The sequence below is a fragment of the Tetrao urogallus genome (assembly GCF_951394365.1).
Source record: "Tetrao urogallus genome assembly, chromosome: 12".
Classification (NCBI taxonomy): Eukaryota; Metazoa; Chordata; class Aves; order Galliformes; family Phasianidae; genus Tetrao; species Tetrao urogallus.
Window position 1 is genome coordinate 16,580,054 of NC_136825.1, and position 17,345 is coordinate 16,597,398.

The window sequence follows — 17,345 nt, forward strand, 5'->3', positions numbered from 1 at the left end:
AGGGGGTGGGTGGGTTGGAAACTGGAACACGTTTTCAGATTAGCATAAAAATTAAAGGAATTTAAGGTTCTCTTAAGCGTTTGCCAGACGTCGGTTAAAAAACAACAAAAGCCGCCCGCTGCAGGCCGCCCCGGGCCCGACGGTTACGCCGAGAGCCGCCGGGGCAGCGTGCGCGTCCGAGCTGCAGCCAGCTTTGTGCTGTGAGGCTGCAGACGTCCCCGAAGTGGGAACCACCGACGGATCGGCAAGGACGGGGCGGGGGGCGGCGGGAAGCGGCCTAGCTTTCCTTAAAATCGTTCTCTTTTCCCTTTAAACGGGCACAAAACCGACAAGGACGGAAGGGCTTTGTGAAGGAGTAACGCGGTGAGCGGAGGGCCGGTCTGCCCTGCCCGGGGTGCATTTGTGAAATGAACAAACGGCAGCCGCCCGCAACGCGCCCTCGCCGGGTGTCGAAGCCGTACCTTCTTGCTGGGGAGATCCACAACTTGCCACACCAAGAGAATTAGTTCCCTCTCATCCGAACCCAGTTTAGCCCCATATGCACCAGCTGTTGCCCCAAACAACACCACCAAAGAGTCACTGTGCGAAGCCGTCATGACCACAGGGGGAAACAACTACAATCAAAAGCAGAGGTCAAAAAAAGAGAAAAAAAAAGTAAAAGAAAGACACGCAAACGGACAAAAAAAGGAACAACAAAATCCCGCAAAGGTTCACCCCCTACCTCCAAGTGATCGAAGGGGAAAGGAAAGATGAAGAGTACGGTATTAAGAGGAGAGAAAGAGCTGTTCAGAAGTCAGGTCTTTGGAGACCAAAAAAAAAGGAAAACGGAGAAAACTCGCATCTCTACCTGTTCCCGGTGATCTCCTTTTCCCGGGGCCGATTGGGAGGTGAAATTAGCAAGCTGTGGGTTTCTTTCCCTCTGACATCATGGCAGAAGCCCAGCCTGAGCCTGTTTTTTTTTTTTTTTTTTTTTTTTTTTTTTTTTTTTTTTTTTTTTTTTTTTTTTTTTAACCCCCCCCCCCCTTCGCCTCTCCTGAGTTACCTGCCCTCGGTGCGGCTCATGTGACTCTAGTCAATCTCCCAGAGGGACAAGGCCATTGGGTCTTTGGGAAAGGTGTAGGAGGGACAGAAGGAGAATCAACGCCTGGCTGATCTGGCCTGATTGGTTTTTGAGGGAGATCAGAGGAAAACTCCCTTCTGCGGTGCTGCCTGCAGGAAGTGTCTCTACCTGCTTTCAGTTCTGTGCGATCCTGGCGAGCCCGCCCGGGGGCTTCAATGGGGGCTGAGCGCTCCCCCCGGCCCTCTCCTCCTCCTCCTTTTCTGATTTTCAAATCTGGAAAGTATGCACGTGTGCTTCCCAAAGCACAACGTGTGTCTTAGCTTTGAAATCCTCAAAACGAAAAATCGTCACCTGCTTCTAATTAATTGCACTTGTGGACGTTGCTGTGTCCGAACTGAGCTATCAGTGCCAGAGTTTACGTGTAACAAAAGGTGCAATTGAGCACAGGATTTCTTTAGCGGACATCGCTGGCAGAAAGCACTTTGCATTTTAGGCCCTGTCCTGTATGAGGCTTCAAAGCTGAATCCTGTTGGTTTTGAGAAAGTGTATGTAGGATGATACACAAAACAGAAAGTCCTGTGCTTTCTGTAGAAAATGGCTGGATAAAGGACTATTTCCTTGTCATTATTTACAGTTCAAGATAAGCAGTTTTTCCTCTATAACTCTTTTCTGTTTCACAGGTGAGACTCTGCAATGGTAAAACACCATCTGGTTCAGCTACCATAGAAAGGCATTTCTGCTGGGTGGCAGCAGTAGGAGAATCTGTAATGTTAGGGGCCACGAACATTTTTAGAGACACTGTCAAACTCAAATTTATCTCAAAGCAGCCATAACCAAAAAGCCCCTAAAATGCTCTCATTATGCTATTACTTTTTCTATTACCAGCACTAATGAATCTCTAATAATTTTTAGAGGATAAATACTGCAAGTTATACATTTTTTAATTTACTTGTTTAAATAGATTTTTAGTTTGTAATTCAATATCAGTGCTGGTTGAAATATACTTTTTGGTGACCAAAAAAACTTTGCTGCTGTTAAGTCACTCCTAACACAGGGAAAATGCAGAGCTGGACATTTAGCTGTGACTATCCAATGGATTTAAACATTAACATCTCATTTTCTTCTTTTAATATATTAGTTTCATAAGTGGTCAGTTTTTTATGCTGCTTTAAAGTCTTATGAAGTTATGGACCCAGCTTGGCAGACACCAATTCACATGCTAAAAGCATTATTATTTACATTTATTTCAGTGAAAGTAAACTGCAGTTCAGGGATACCATCTTAGAACTCAAACTTACAAGTATTTACCTGGTGGAGACCACGCGGAGAACTTCACAGCACACAGGTGCAGCTCAGTGAACTTCACAAAGTAGCTGTTAAATGCCTCTCAGCTGTTGTCTCTGCTGCTCACGTGCAGCTGAAAAGCAGTCCTGATGATGTATCACTGCTGTAAAAGGGGCACGTTCCCAAATACACGGAGGTGAAAACTTCAATCTGTAACATACTTATACTTACAGAATAAGAATATATTCAGCAGTGTATTTTCTGGCACTGCTGAATTCACACAGCAGCTATATTTTCTCCCATCACTGCCTGTCTAGAAGAGCCTATTTATACTCCCCCTGGTTGGATATACTGGTAATGAAGCAGCTTAATAACCTGTTAATTGTGTATGGGATGATTCTTATCCCTTTATAAGAACTATAAAAATACATTCATTTCAAGTGTTCTTCTTATCCCAACCTATTGCTCCCGTTCCAAATGCATGTATGCTACAGAGGTGTCTGGGGTAAGGTAGCATCTGTACATATGAATGAAAACACAGATTTTAGCTGTTCACAGAAGAAAAAGTGCTGCACTTAGCCACAAGTCTGGCACAATTCAGCTACCTTTATGAGGGTGCCATTTCAAAGCCTTAATATGTAACTACTTCACATAAAATGATAATTATTGGATTTGAATAGAAGCCTGTACACTTCATATATTCTTAGACAGCTTGACATATATGCTTATAGGCATCTATGAACTGGCATAAAGAATGCCAGTACCTCTGCACCTGTCTTGCAGGATCTAACATGAAAATAAAAGAAAAAAAGAATATAAAAATGAATTTACTTGAGCTACATTTCATGTTAAGGAAACCCAATTCACACCAATGCCAAAGACCTTGATACATTTGCAAGTTTGGCAACTGTCTTCCCACTCCTCTCTGTTCATAACTCTGCCACATCATTGATTTAAAAAATGCAGAGGAATGACATCGCGTGTCTGCAGAGAACAGCACCAGGATCCACTTCCTGAAACACCACGTGGTATAAGCCCTGCACACTGGGCATTGGCAAAGTTAATTTGTAACCGAGATCTTGTTGAAATAAAGTTTATGGCTCACCTTTAGCTTTAATCCTGGCAGTCATGTTTATAGACGTTCTTGTTTGTAGGCTCCATACAAGGATAATGTCTTGGATGGAGAATAAAAGTTTTGAAGATGAAGATTCATCGTTATCCAAGGTTAGCACTGTAGTCATTTTTTTTTCATTTATTTTTTATAATACAGCAAAACTGGAAAATAAAACTGTCTTAGATTACATAAGAAAGTTGAAGAAGCTCATTTAATACACTGTGCTTGAAATGGACAAATCTGTGACAATTTCATTCTTACCACACATACTCCTCCCTCGGTTCCATAAATAGAAACAATTCAAAACAAAAACAAGGCCCTCTTTTACTACAGTATTAAAAACACCACTGACCGAATGTTCTGACCACAGAAGTCTTTTTGAGATAGCCAAATAAAAAGAGGATGAAACTTAGGGACATGAGATATGGAGTGATATCCTTGCTACGTTCAGATCTACAGCAAAACTTATCTTTCAGAGTAGCTAAAAGTCAGTCCTCTGTTCCAAACTTGTATCTCAAAAAGTTATTTGTCTTCCTCATTTCCTTCCTACTTTACTCATCAGTTAAAAGGAAGACAATGATTATGAATCTTGTCAAATAGCTTGAAATGCCTTGAGAAATGCAAACTAACTATGAAGTCAGGTCTAACTTCAAAAGTGGTCACGCTGAGACTGTGGACAAAATGACCTCCAAAGGTCTCTTCTAGAAAAAATCATTTTGTTTCTGAGAAACCAAGAAGCTAAGTTAAATAAGTATGGACCCTTGTATATTTGCACAACAGTAACAGATTTTTTTCTGTGTGCCTCAGCCTCTCTGAAATGATTTGGCAGGGGAAATGTCACCTATAAGCAAACATAAAAAGACATTCAGGAGCCATCCAGTTCTTAGCTCCTAGATGAGATTATAAGCAACTGTGGCAACGTTTTCTGAAGGAGGAGCTTACTGTAATTCTTGAAACATAAACCCGTATGTTAAGAATTTTTTGGCATCCTTTCTTTAACAGCAAATGAGTGGGAAAGGGCATGGGAAGAACTGCTTTGCAGTGTTCTTTGATTGCTGTCCAGATGTTTTGAGAGATCTGATTTTTTGGTCTGCCAGGTAGGTCTGTAATGATTGTAAATGTAGTGTGGAGGCCTCAAAATCCCATTGGGATAATCATAAAAGCTTGGTAATATGCAAAAATGTGTCAGAAAGGTGGTTTCTGATGGATTGATACCCTGCAGATATTAGCCTCACCAAGCTGTACTGAAAGCACTCACAATTCTGCACCAGCTGGAATTTAATTTATTTTTGACTCAAACTAAAATGTTAAACTGATGACTAGGCTACATAAATAAAAATGGAATTGCTTTCTCTATCATTTTACATAGTTTCTCTCCCTTATGGGCTGAAAATCGATCCGTTGTCCAAGCTTACAAAAGTTGTATTCATACTCAGCTCCCATTTAATTCCAATGAACTGTAAGTTGTTTAGTTGAGTTTCTGCAGATTTCAGGCTTTTGAATATCAAAATTCTATTTTTCTATGAAATTTATGGATGGACCAAAGGCACCTGCATGGTACTGTCCTTCATTAATATTATTATAAACTTACACTAAAGTTACCAGTTTAAACAATTACACAGTAAATTTAGACTTTTGTCTCATTAGAAATCATGTTTCCCTTCAAATAAGTCTTTAAACAGTTTTCTGGAATTAGAATCATTGAAATATTAGCAGGTAGGGACCTCTGGAAGTCCTCCTGTCCAACACTGCAGTCAGAGCTGGACTATGCCAACACCAGATTGAGCCACCAATGCTTTGTCCAGGTGAGTCCTGAAAACCTCCAAGGACAATGATTCCAAAACTCCAGGAATAACCTGCTCCAACACTGCAACTATGTTGCTGATGAGAAACTTTTTCCTACTGGCCAATCTGATCTTTCAAATAATTCACTGAAACTAGTTGAGACAGGATCTTAAAGCTGCGGTAAATCAGACAAGCCATGTGATAGGATTTCTGTTACCTAATGAGATGAATATGCAAGTACTTCCTGAACCTTTCAATCTGCCTTATTCGTGACTGCAAAATCACTTTCTGTAAAGCTTTACTGCCCCTAAAATCTGCCCAAATAAATTCTCAATGCGATCAGTAACATTTTGGATAGTCTCAGGTACAACATGAAAACGAAAAATTCAGCAGAAAATATTATTTCTTAGGCAAATTAATATTTTGTCTTAGATCAAGACACATACTGATAATACATCGTTATTTGGCCACTGAAAGCATACTGCACTTTACATACGTCAGTGCAAACAGCAGTAAAAAAAGAAAGATTTTATGTGAGATGTGAGTTGTTACTTCTGCTATAATGCAAAAAAGCCACCGCCACCTTCCTTGCCCCCAGCACCACCACCACAATTCAGTGAAGAGAAGCACATATATTGATAACTCAAACTGCAATAGCTAAAAGCCAAAGTATCAGCTTTCATTCACTTCTACACCTTCACACTGGAGGTAATGAAAGTTTTCAGAAATCCACTGAAACACGTAATCAGCCAAAGCTACCTGAAACATGCACTTTCAACTCCAACATAAAATACAATTCGACAACATATGAAGTGTAAATGTTTCCATCCACATCAGAAGATCATGCCATACACTACTCTCACAAACTGAGAGTTGACAATCAATTCTGCAAGACAGCAGTGATGAAAGAATTCATCAGCAAGGGAATACAAAAGACTGTATACTGGAAGTTCAAATGGCTCAGTGAAAAACAACAGACCAAATTGCACAACTAATGATGACTTAATACAAGTTACGCTTTCTCAGGCTTTACTGACAACTTGACACCAGCTTCATGAGAATATCTTGGCAGGGAACAGTAATGTGTATAGCTTTGGCTTTTTATTTAATTGTACCACAAGCCCTCAGTTGACTTAAAACACCGATAAAAATGAGGGTGTGTTCCTATAATGTTTCTTTCCCATTTGACTCGGCTGCTCTAATATTTGATTCTTCATTATAATTTAATTAAACTTATCCCACATGAAGATATGCTAATGCACATCTTTTTCTCACCAAAGAATGAACAGAAGTAAAACATAAATGCAAAACTTAAGCAAAACTTAAACAGCTGTTGAAGCACTTAGGCTTTAAGGATAATTCATTGATGAATTTTTTATAATATGCTGATGAATACAAGTATGTACATCCATATGAGACACCATAGGCCACCTATCGTACAGCGGTTTCTTGATCTTTCATCTTCATTGGGATTATTTTTTTCCAATCAACTTCATCACCAATTATTACATATTCAGGAAGTGACACAGGGATTTCAAACATGCTCTGCATCCTATCACATCCATTCTCAAGAATGGAACAATCTTCTCCAGAAAATCGAGTCTCTTACACAACTTTTGTATTTTGGTTTTGACTGTCTTGTATTGAAAGTACATGGCCTTAGTCTTGTCTGACTAGTTACTAACAGACTGGCAGAATTAATATGCCATTTTGCTTCTACTCTATCATTTACAACTAAGTAAGACAACTACAGTTTTGGCAGGTATCCCATTTTCTTCTCCAGTTCCTCTAGATGCAATTGCTTGCATGGATACCGAATTGTACTATATATTTATGTGGATACAGTCATCAGATTCTTACTCAAATTAATGGCACTGCTTCTACTTAACAGATCATCTGTTCATTTTAACTTCTGAGTATGGATAAGCAAATACCATAGTTCCTTTGCCTTGATCATAGATTTTATTGTGCTGTGAAATAAATGATGGAAGTAAGATAGTAGTGTCCTTAGTAATATATCGAGTCAACATTAGAGTGATGTGAATTTCTAAGAAGAAACACTGCCAATTACACATATTGCAGTATGTAAATGTATTCAAGAATATATAGATACATACCATGCACACATACTAACATGTCTGTACTAAACACACATGTACTAAATATGTTCTTCCCTTTGGTGTACTGTAGAAATTTTTAATTTAAGATGTCGTCTGATGCAAGTCAGTCCATTTTATCACTTAATAAGCACAGAATTGCTTTATAAACATAGATAATAAGTAAGCACATGGCATGCAGATGGAATTAGTTCTGCCCTTTCTCTTCCCAATTTGCTGGAGTTGTGATAAAATGCTCTGACAGAGCTGTTTTATAAGTGCCAATACTACCACACCTCCTTTCCACTGCCCTCTGTTAACGTGGCACACCCTTGTTTGACAGGAAATATCACCTTGTGTTCAGTCTTTCTTTGATTTTCTCAAGTAACTATTTCAAGTGCAGTGTGACATAGTTACATTACATTAAGATTGTGTCTTTTTTACACATAATTGTATGGTGGTAAGGAAAAGGGAAAGACTCGTAGGGCACACAGAAGAGAAAATTGCCTGGCATAACCTGGGTGTGGCTATGCAGTGAGAAGAGTCAACATACTGATAGTGCTCTAGGTAAAGCAGATGTCTGGGACACAACTTGGACTTACCATCATTCAGCTGCTGCTGCTAGCACTGTGGGTAAAGTAGTTGCCTGGGACGTTGATTTAGGTTGACTTGCCATCATTCAACTGTTGCTTCCCATTGTCCAGTGCTTTGCTTTATGTGGATGGGGAGACAGACAAGTCCAACCTCCTTGTCCACAGTTTATGGGCTGATTTTGGCCTCTCCTCTCTTTTTTTTTTAAAGATAGATTAAATCCTTACATGCACTATAAAAAAACATACCTGCACTGAAGTAGCAGAAATAGGAGCTGGGTGGCCTGCCATAATATGTGACGAACTGTGCCCTAAAGCTGTGGGTTTAAAAGATAAACACCAGTATAAAAGATAAATACCAGTTTCATATGTTAAATTATATATTTATATATATAATATATATATTATATATATTATATATATATATTATATATATTATATATAATATATATATATATATATTATAATATATATTATATATATTATAATATATATATATATATTAAATACCTTGTTCATCCAGACTCATTTATTCATTCTAATCCTCATTTATTCATTCTAAGTCATTGCTGTCCTCCTGATCTTTCATAGCTACTATCTGTGGGGCTGTACCCTGAACTGCCTTTGAAATACCTATCCTGATCTAGAAAGCTAGATACAATTCATTTAAAACTGGTTTTAACTGTTTTGTTCCATTCGGAACACCACACAAACTCAGTTTGGATGCATATTCCTTAGGATGAATCCATCCCCCCATTTGGTTCAGAGGTTGGTCCCACACACAGTTATCCTAAGCAAAAAGAAGTGACTCGTGGGAATAGGAAGATATGGAGGGTACTAATGTATTAGAGTATTATGAATCCATGGCCTTAAAGCACATGAAGTGTTTGTGTGGCCAGTAACTACTGAAAACCTGCAGCTGTCACTAAAGGCAGACAGACTGGCTATTGCTGTAACAGAGGAGTCATGTTGGGTAGTATTTTACACCTACTTCGCACAGGCATAAATTGTAAGACTCTGAAGATCAGATCTGGTCCCTTCAGATCTTTGGATTACTTTCTATGTGGGTAGGAATCCACGTCTGATGATGTATCTACAGTAGGAAAAAGCATGTTTTTGCGGTGCAGAATTTTGTTGAAGGCAATTCCATCTTTAAATTCTTGCCAGATGAAAGTACTAGCAACCTGACTCACCTGCAAAATTGAAGCTTATGCTATTCATCTTTATTCCCTGGGAAGACAAACATGACAAAGGGTGTAGATTCTGTTTCGTATTAAGTGTTCTGCTCTGTTCCTCTCACTTTCAGATAAGCCGTTCTGTATAGGATGAGGTTTTTAGTAAATGAAACAAGGCTTTTCCCTTTAGCCACATTTTTGCAACTATATAAATTTAACCTCTTTTTCTCACATCTTGCAAAAAGGGATTTTTAAAAACATTCCTTTACATTAGCATTGAAAGCACTGAAAGACATAATGCATCCAACCCCTGTGAAACTGCTGGATGCAGGGAAACAAGGTGCAGCTCACCACCTAAATCAAAGATTTTATGCTTTAATCAAAGAGACAGCTTGCATTCTCAGCTTTTGATTTCCACAAAGCTTGTTTGTTTTACTTAAGGCTAGTTTACTACACCCGTGTTACCATGGAATTGCTAGGGAGCTAAGCCACACCTTTATGAACATACTTAGCACTTCCTGCACAGAATAGCCTTAAGAGCAGTCTCCTATATGCCAAAGAGATAATAGGAAGAAAAAGACCATGAATGACTACATCTTAAGATCTTGGCTAGCTGGCAAAGCCATTGCAGGTCACCTGTGTGTTCTCATACAATAGTTCATGTAAGGTTTTTGGGCAGTGTTTACTGAGAGATGTATTTTTTAAAATAAATTTATACTTAGGATATTGGTAATATGTTTCCTACCCTTTCATCATCTGAATCCAGCTCTTCCACTGGTGATTGCTCTGTGACTGGAAGAAAACAAATGGTGGATTGCTCTCAAATCCTTCTGGGGTAATACATATTCTACTGCTGTATTACAGTAATGGTAGACTGACAGGATGAGGGTTCCAACAGACAGGATGAGGGTTCATTATATGTAAACAACCCTCCTTCTCTCAGTGCTTTTTGGCAGTGTGGTATTATTGCTAGTTTACTTACATCTTCCTTTTCCTGGTTCACGTGCAATTTGAATTATATCAAAATACGTGTCAGTTTTGACCGCTCCTTAATATTTATATCAAGATAAGGACTTTTTATTACATAGTAAAGACATAATTTTTAAAATACATATTCAGTACTATAAAAATCAAAGCACAAAACTTTCTGCTGAAACTTATGCTGCCTAAAGTTGCCTAAAGCACATTGAACACTCAGAAACCTCTCCTTACTGATGAATCATTCCAGTTGTTTCACATATTCTTCCTTTAACCTTCTGACTGAGGATATAAAACTATCTTTCATTTTATTGACACAGCGTACTGCAAATAGGCCAGCAGTAGAGTTTGTGTAACAGTAAAGAAAAAAAGTAATTTCATATAAAAGACTGGGACTTCAGATTATTATTTCTTAGAGTTCTGGTAACATCCTACGGATGACAGTAGCTGCGAATGCTTGGGTGGATGGTAATGATGACTTATATGGTAGATACTGGCACTGCAGCAAGGTGGAATACATAAAAGTAATTGTATTCTGTAGGAACATGATCACTATCATCCAGTTCATGGACACAAAAGTATTTCAAAATCACAACAGGTAAAAGAAATGACAGAAAATCAACAGCATTATCATGCAACATTCCTTCATAATTTGTTAAAACAGGAAAATATTTACAGACAACACCAGAAACTTAAAAATCACACCAGAAAATTAAAAACAGTACACAGTTACTATGATTATCTTCTTGCTATTAGTAGGATTAAACCTGCAGTATACATTACCATGATACAGGCTCAAATGTAATAGGAAAAGATTCACACTTTGAGTTACAATTTGGTTCCACAGGCCTAAAAGCAGTATAGATATACTGTGCATCTTGGGATTTTAATTGCTGCAGAGCAACAACGTTCTCTACCCCCGTACAGTCACAATGTACTACTGAGAAGTGGCAGAGAAGAGGTTGTGAACATACATACACTGAAACAAGGCAAGTGAATATAAAGTAACAGCCAGTTTCATTTATTTGTGCAGTTTATCTGTAGTAGCAACCAAAGCCCCAGTATGCAAACAGCCCAGGCAATTGGGGGCGGAGGTACGTAGTCTACAGCCCTGCAAAGAAATCATGTGAAGCAATACTCTTTTATTAGCAGTCTTTCTCAAGACTTGGCTCAAAGGGATTTACAAATCACTGTATACACAATCATGGAGCAACTTCTTCATTGTTGTATGGTCAATATGCTGCATAAGGCAGAAAAGCGGGTTTTTTTTTGTGTTCTCAAGTAGAATAGAAGACATCCCTTTCTTAGTAGAATCTTAATGGATGTGCGAAACAGATTAGCAGGCAGGATTGTATAGTCTACAAAAAAGTTAAATCTGTTTCAGGAAAAGGGCTAATTAAGGCAAGAGTTCTATAAGTCAGGCTCACAGGTTTCTAATTCTTGGCAACAAATGTTCATTGTCATGTGCTGTTATTTAATACCAGATTTACTTTCCATTGTTCATTTCTTTCCACAGTGCAATCACGGCTAGATTAGAAGCTTGTCACACCTCAACAATGGCATTTGCTTAGCTTTGGGCATGATGGTTTATGCAATGGATGAGGAATATTGAAGTAAAGATGTTTAGGAATGTGTTCTCAAACTTATAAAATCTTACAACTGTGTCCCTGAGTGAGAAAGTTAATTTTAAGAGTGTGCTTTATATATGAAGCTTAGGAATCTGTATCTTCTAGAGCTAAAAGAGAAAGAAAAAAAAAGACATACAATGCTAACTTCAATTTCAAATACTTCAATGGCATCAACCTTGAATTCCAGAGAAGGAAAAATATAAAAGTTCAATTTTCTAATCTATTTCCTAGAGTAAAATACATTATTTCAATAACATAATGTTAACATTGACATTGCAAGCTGACCAAAGATGTAGAATCATAGAATCATAGGTTAGAAAAGACTTCTAAGGATGTCAGGTGCAACTATCAACCCATCGCTATCATGCCCATACTGCGTACTGTACATGCTCATACACATGGAGCTTTACTTATATATTCTTTTTCACTCCTTACCTTTGTGCTCCTTCAGCGTCTGAGAGAAAGGCAGACACATGATCTGTCTCCCTTTTAGCCTTTCTGGCTTCCTAGAAATCTTCCTTTGGTTTCTATGTTTTCTACACTTTATCTCAAGCACCTGAAAACACAGAATATAAACTCAACATACAGCAACACAATGATTACAAGACTGTATATACCACGGTTTCCCACGATAATAGTGAAAATAAAATGACAAGTATAAATTGAATACATACTTAATACACTGTTTAGGACACACAGTACAACCGGTCTCTCTCCTTCAATGAAGGAAAGAAAGTGACACTCCATGAAACACTTGATTTGAACATGACTTTTCTACCAGCAGTACATAGGAGTGTTCTTGGTTATGGTTTTTTTCCCCCATGATGTTTGCCTAGGAAACAAACAGTCTTTCCATTCAGAATGCCCCTTCAGGAAACCTTTCCTCCTTTCCTATCACCAGTACCATTATGGAATATTCAAGAATTGCTTAAGTTACATTACTGAATTGTCAGCACTGCGTGAATTTTAGAATTAAATGGATATTTTTTATATGTTGATTATGACCTAAATAGTACTATTGGAATGGGTTTATATATTTTCATTATCTTCCTTTTTCTCTCATTTCTCCTCCCCATTTGTGCATAAATGCATGCATACCCAGCATTGCCACAGTCATAGTCAAGATGCCTCACTTTGCTACCCTTGATACAACAGCAGGGTGAATAGAAGAATTCCCTGTGAGGATTTGGGAGCTCAAGATTCCTGCTCCTATTAGTAAAGAGCCTGAAACTGTATTTGAGTCACAAATGAAGAGGTGTATGTCTTCTTTGGAGTGAGATGGAGATACATTTCATTTAATTAGAAAAGTACAAAGGAGTTCTATGGCAGGTTTTAGTTCAGAGCAGGATTGTGACTGAATCTTTCCGAGGGTGTGCACAGATCCCAGATGTGAAGCACTTCACATGCCTAGAAAAGACCTAGTATTTCTTACCATTGAACCCATTTCTCAAGAAGTAGCTTGAGTGATGTGACTGATGTCAGCTGTGATGGCAGCATCCTGCACATAGCTATTCTGATGTGTAGGGGTTCATCTACTGCTTCCTGCTAAGCAAGCTCAATAGAAGTTGGCAGATAAAAGACTCCATTGTTTCACAATCTTCAGTAATGCAAGGGTGAATTTCTGTTGAAATGTAAAGCAACAATGGATTCAATTATTTTTAAATACATTTGCTATATTATAGTTATTGGACACTGGATCTGTATGAGAATAGATCAGGAGAATTGCTCCTGCTGTACTGGATGCATTTTATTTTGCCACGGTAGGACATGCAGTGAACACAGGTATGAGGGTTATTCATGATACTGAACTTCGTTTTGAAGAATTCAAAATGTTATTTTCTTTGCCCATTGCTAAGGAGAAGAATGATGCTAATGGAACTGTCTTTTAATCTCTACATGACTATATATTGGCTTGGACAGAGCTACGCTCTAAAAAGTTGAAATTAGTGGATGAGACCTTTAAGGGGACATAATATCATGATGCATTTGTGTTTCACCATGAAAATATGAACATCTTAAAAGAAATGCACTGGAAGATGGTGGTGGCATAGTACCCTACAGCAGTGCTCTGCATTTCAATCTCACGTTCTAATCTAATGGTAGGTGCTATCATCTGAACCAATACCTAATTATGGAATTCCTCCTCCTATGGTCTCCTATTTAATTACGAATTTATATTAATTTGTATGAAATAGAAAAATGAAACGTTAAGCTGTACCTAGCCTACTTCTGTTGTTGGACCATTGGGCTAATCATACCCTATTCAGATTAACAAAGTCAGCCTTCAGTGACTAACAATCTGAAAATATTCTTGGTTTTGTTGGCTTTACAAAGCATAATGGAAGAAACCTCTGCTCAACAGTTGCACATCCTTACCCTTCTGTTTCTCCTGCTTTGTTCAACGTAATTCTAATAATTCTCCTTAATGTCTTGGGAATGATTAGACATTTGTATGTTCTCTGGATTTATTTACTTTTTTTACTCTGAAGATGTGTTTCAAAATAAGTAGTTGTACCTAAAAAATACAGGAGACATGTTTAAACAGTAGCAAGTTTCACACTTCATATGCACTACAAAGAAAACCACAAAATAATAGACATATCCAGTTTTAAATATAAAATATGTATGTTTACATACATGTAATATTGACATGTGGGAATCAGATATGAGACTTTCATAACATTGAGGTGATACATAGAAACTTTGAAGAGGCCATGGATATTCTTTTCCCATTTGTAAGCATGCATTTTTGTCTATAGCCCACATAGAACTTTGAAAGTCACCTTTGAAAATGTTCTTGTACAGTGAATCCACAATACACTCTAGCCAAGAGGACAAATGCTTCTACTGCAATTGCTCTGCTGTACAGCTTGTCTCAATAAGGAGCATTTCAACTTGTTAGAGAAAGACTTTATCTTCTGTCTTGAGTCATAGTTCTGAAAAGGGGAAGAGGAAAATCTACATCATTGTTAGTGTTTGTTAATAGAAACTGTATCACATATGCTAAATTGAAATATCAGTTTGTTTGTTCAGGCTAGCTTTTATCATTAGTATGTTAACCCTCACTGAATAATGTGGCATCCTCTGCTTGAATATTTTCTAATTATCAGGATAGTCAAGCTATGCTCTAGAAAGTGAACACAATTCATGACTTAATTCACGTGATCTACAGCCAATCATTTTTCAGAGTGAATTGTTGCTAGGTAATACAGAAGTAGGTACTAATATTTGGCCAGACAAAGGCATTTCAAAGATCTGTTCAGCCTTTAAGTAAGGAATGGACTTGCTATAGATTACTTTGAACAGTTTTGTCAACCATAAAACACATCCCATTTGCTTGTCAGAGCTTCTAAAAAAGTATGTATAGCCATTGTGGTCTTCAGACCAGGGCAGGACACACGATCCAATTTCTTTCAAAGTCATCATCTGCTTAGCTTTCAACAAAAGGTGTTTTATGACATCTGGGATAATTTTGCCCATACACTGTTAGGGAGTATTCACATGATCCTTTCTGCTGGATACTCTGTATGACAGGAAACAGAAGGGTTATCAGTGATAGCATATTAATACGCAGCACTGCCAGGAAAATGCTGAGCTACGGTTTATTACTATCTTGGCAGTTTCTTAAACTGATACATTGCTCTGCCACTTAGTGTATGTGGTAAGATTACTGCAAACTTGGCTGAGAGCATTTGCATCTTTGTAAGCATTGTTTCATTGCATGATATCACCGAAGGAAACAAATGTCAAAGGAGAAGTCACACCTAAATCTGAAGCTTTAATGGTTTAATGAGGTATAAAACAGGCTCACATGAGCATCTGCAAGTTTGAATTGTATTCTGAACTTCAACTCTGTTTAGGAAATCTTTAGTTTGATGTTTGTCTTTTCAAGCAAAACTTTTCTTGAAGCAAAATATTACAGCTAAGCTGGTTTGACAACTTGCCACCAGAAGTGGGAGGTCCTTCTTGTTTCCCCACTCTTTTCTTTCACAGCTTCATATTTCTCATCTCTTTATACATGCGGTGGTTGTGGTCAGACCCAGGCTGAGCCAATGCAAGTTGTTAAATCATCAGTAAAACATATTTCAGTCATCAACATGACTTTGTTCTGCAGGGTTACTGCCAGAGCCTGCATACAAAGAGGGGCACAGTCAAGAGGGGGATCAAACCATAAAATCGTCCAAAGCCACAATGCAACATTCTTCTCATGACCTACTGTACCAAAATAAATAAATAAATAGATAGATAAATAAATAAAAAATCTATACATGTTTTTGCATGTGTGTGTTTGTAACCAGGAGTATGAAAGCTGTTTATTATGGCCTAGACCCCCCAAACTATCCTTTAGCTAGACTAAGTTACAGTTTCACACTGTATGTCTTTTTTGATAGGCAAGTTGGGTTTAGAAGAGCTGCATTTGGAATACTGCTACCAAGAAGAGTGATCATGGCATTCTGACCTCATAGGGTCCCTCAAAACAAGTGTGTTAGTTCGAGGTGTGACAAGGAACAGACTAAGATTTTATACCTGGAATATTAAGGTACACATTCTCATCAGTTCAGTATAGACCAAGCCTCCTTACTGGTCTAAAGACACAACATTTACTTCATAGATGCATGTACTGAAGGAGACAAAGCAACACAGTGAGATTAAGCAGTAAGCTGTCTGTTAGTGAATGGGTCATGCTTTCATAGTCGCACAGTGGTGTTATTTTAAATATCCACAGCAGCCATTTTAGCCTCTGGGTAATCTTTCAAATTTATTACAGAATTTTACATTTTCAAACTTTTTTAGAGTGAAAACTAACAGACAGATGAAATGGCTAGACAAGAACAGAAAAGCACCATCTTTAAGCTTCCTATAAAAATCAAAGTATGAGACAGAGAAACTGATCTTGGACAGAGCTGCCAGTGTTCGATTCCCACAATCTCACAAAAGCTTGCTGGTATGAAGGACAGACCTTTTCAGCACATCAGACACACAAGCATATGCATTTTGTGTGTGCTCCCTAGGCACTTCCAAACAGATTTATGTATAGCAGTGTGCGTAGACAAACCCTTTGAACTGTTGCTTTAAGTACAATTTCAATCTGCTATGAGGTGATTCCGATTTTTGAGAAAAGGATTCAATCTGACAACTGGAGTGGTCATTTTAGGAACATCCTGATCCTATCAGCCAGCTTTGCTCATGAATAAATACCATGCAGCCAGATTCTTTTCTTCCCCATCCCACCTCTTAAAAACAAAAGCAGCCTCGGGCTATTAAGCCTTCCCCCATCACCCGTTAATCCCCAGGAAACAGCTTCTTTCTCAACTGTTTTTGCTTAACTGATGCAACATTTAACACCTCAGATGAATCAACACTGGGCAACTAGTCAGCTTCTGACTTCACAGCCGTTTCAGTTCCACAACACTAAATTAGGATTTCAGGATTCAGATGACTAGCATTTTAGGAGGCCACTTTAGAACCCACAATCGCCTCTGATACCTTATTTGCCCTTCTTCCTTTGAATCTGTAGATTCTGGTAATGCAATTCACTCCTCCTGCATAGACCGTTCTGGTAACTCATGACATCTACATTGTGTAAAATGTTTTATAAGCACGGAAGTTCTTCAAGCTTTTTAAGTTCTAGGAT

At 38.2% G+C, this 17,345-nt stretch overlaps 1 protein-coding gene across 1 annotated transcript in view; it reads right to left on the minus strand.

Annotated features, from left to right (window-relative positions):
* The window catches only part of ESRP2 (epithelial splicing regulatory protein 2), a gene marked incomplete at both ends in the record, with an annotated part of 37,773 nt that extends 37,177 nt beyond the window's left edge, over window positions 1-596 (minus strand). The window contains one exon of the mRNA XM_079541510.1: window positions 462-596. Within this exon, the coding sequence (XP_079397636.1) occupies window positions 462-596 (135 nt within the window). The remainder of the gene's footprint in view (window positions 1-461) is intronic.
* Window positions 597-17,345: the final 16,749 nt, after the last annotated feature.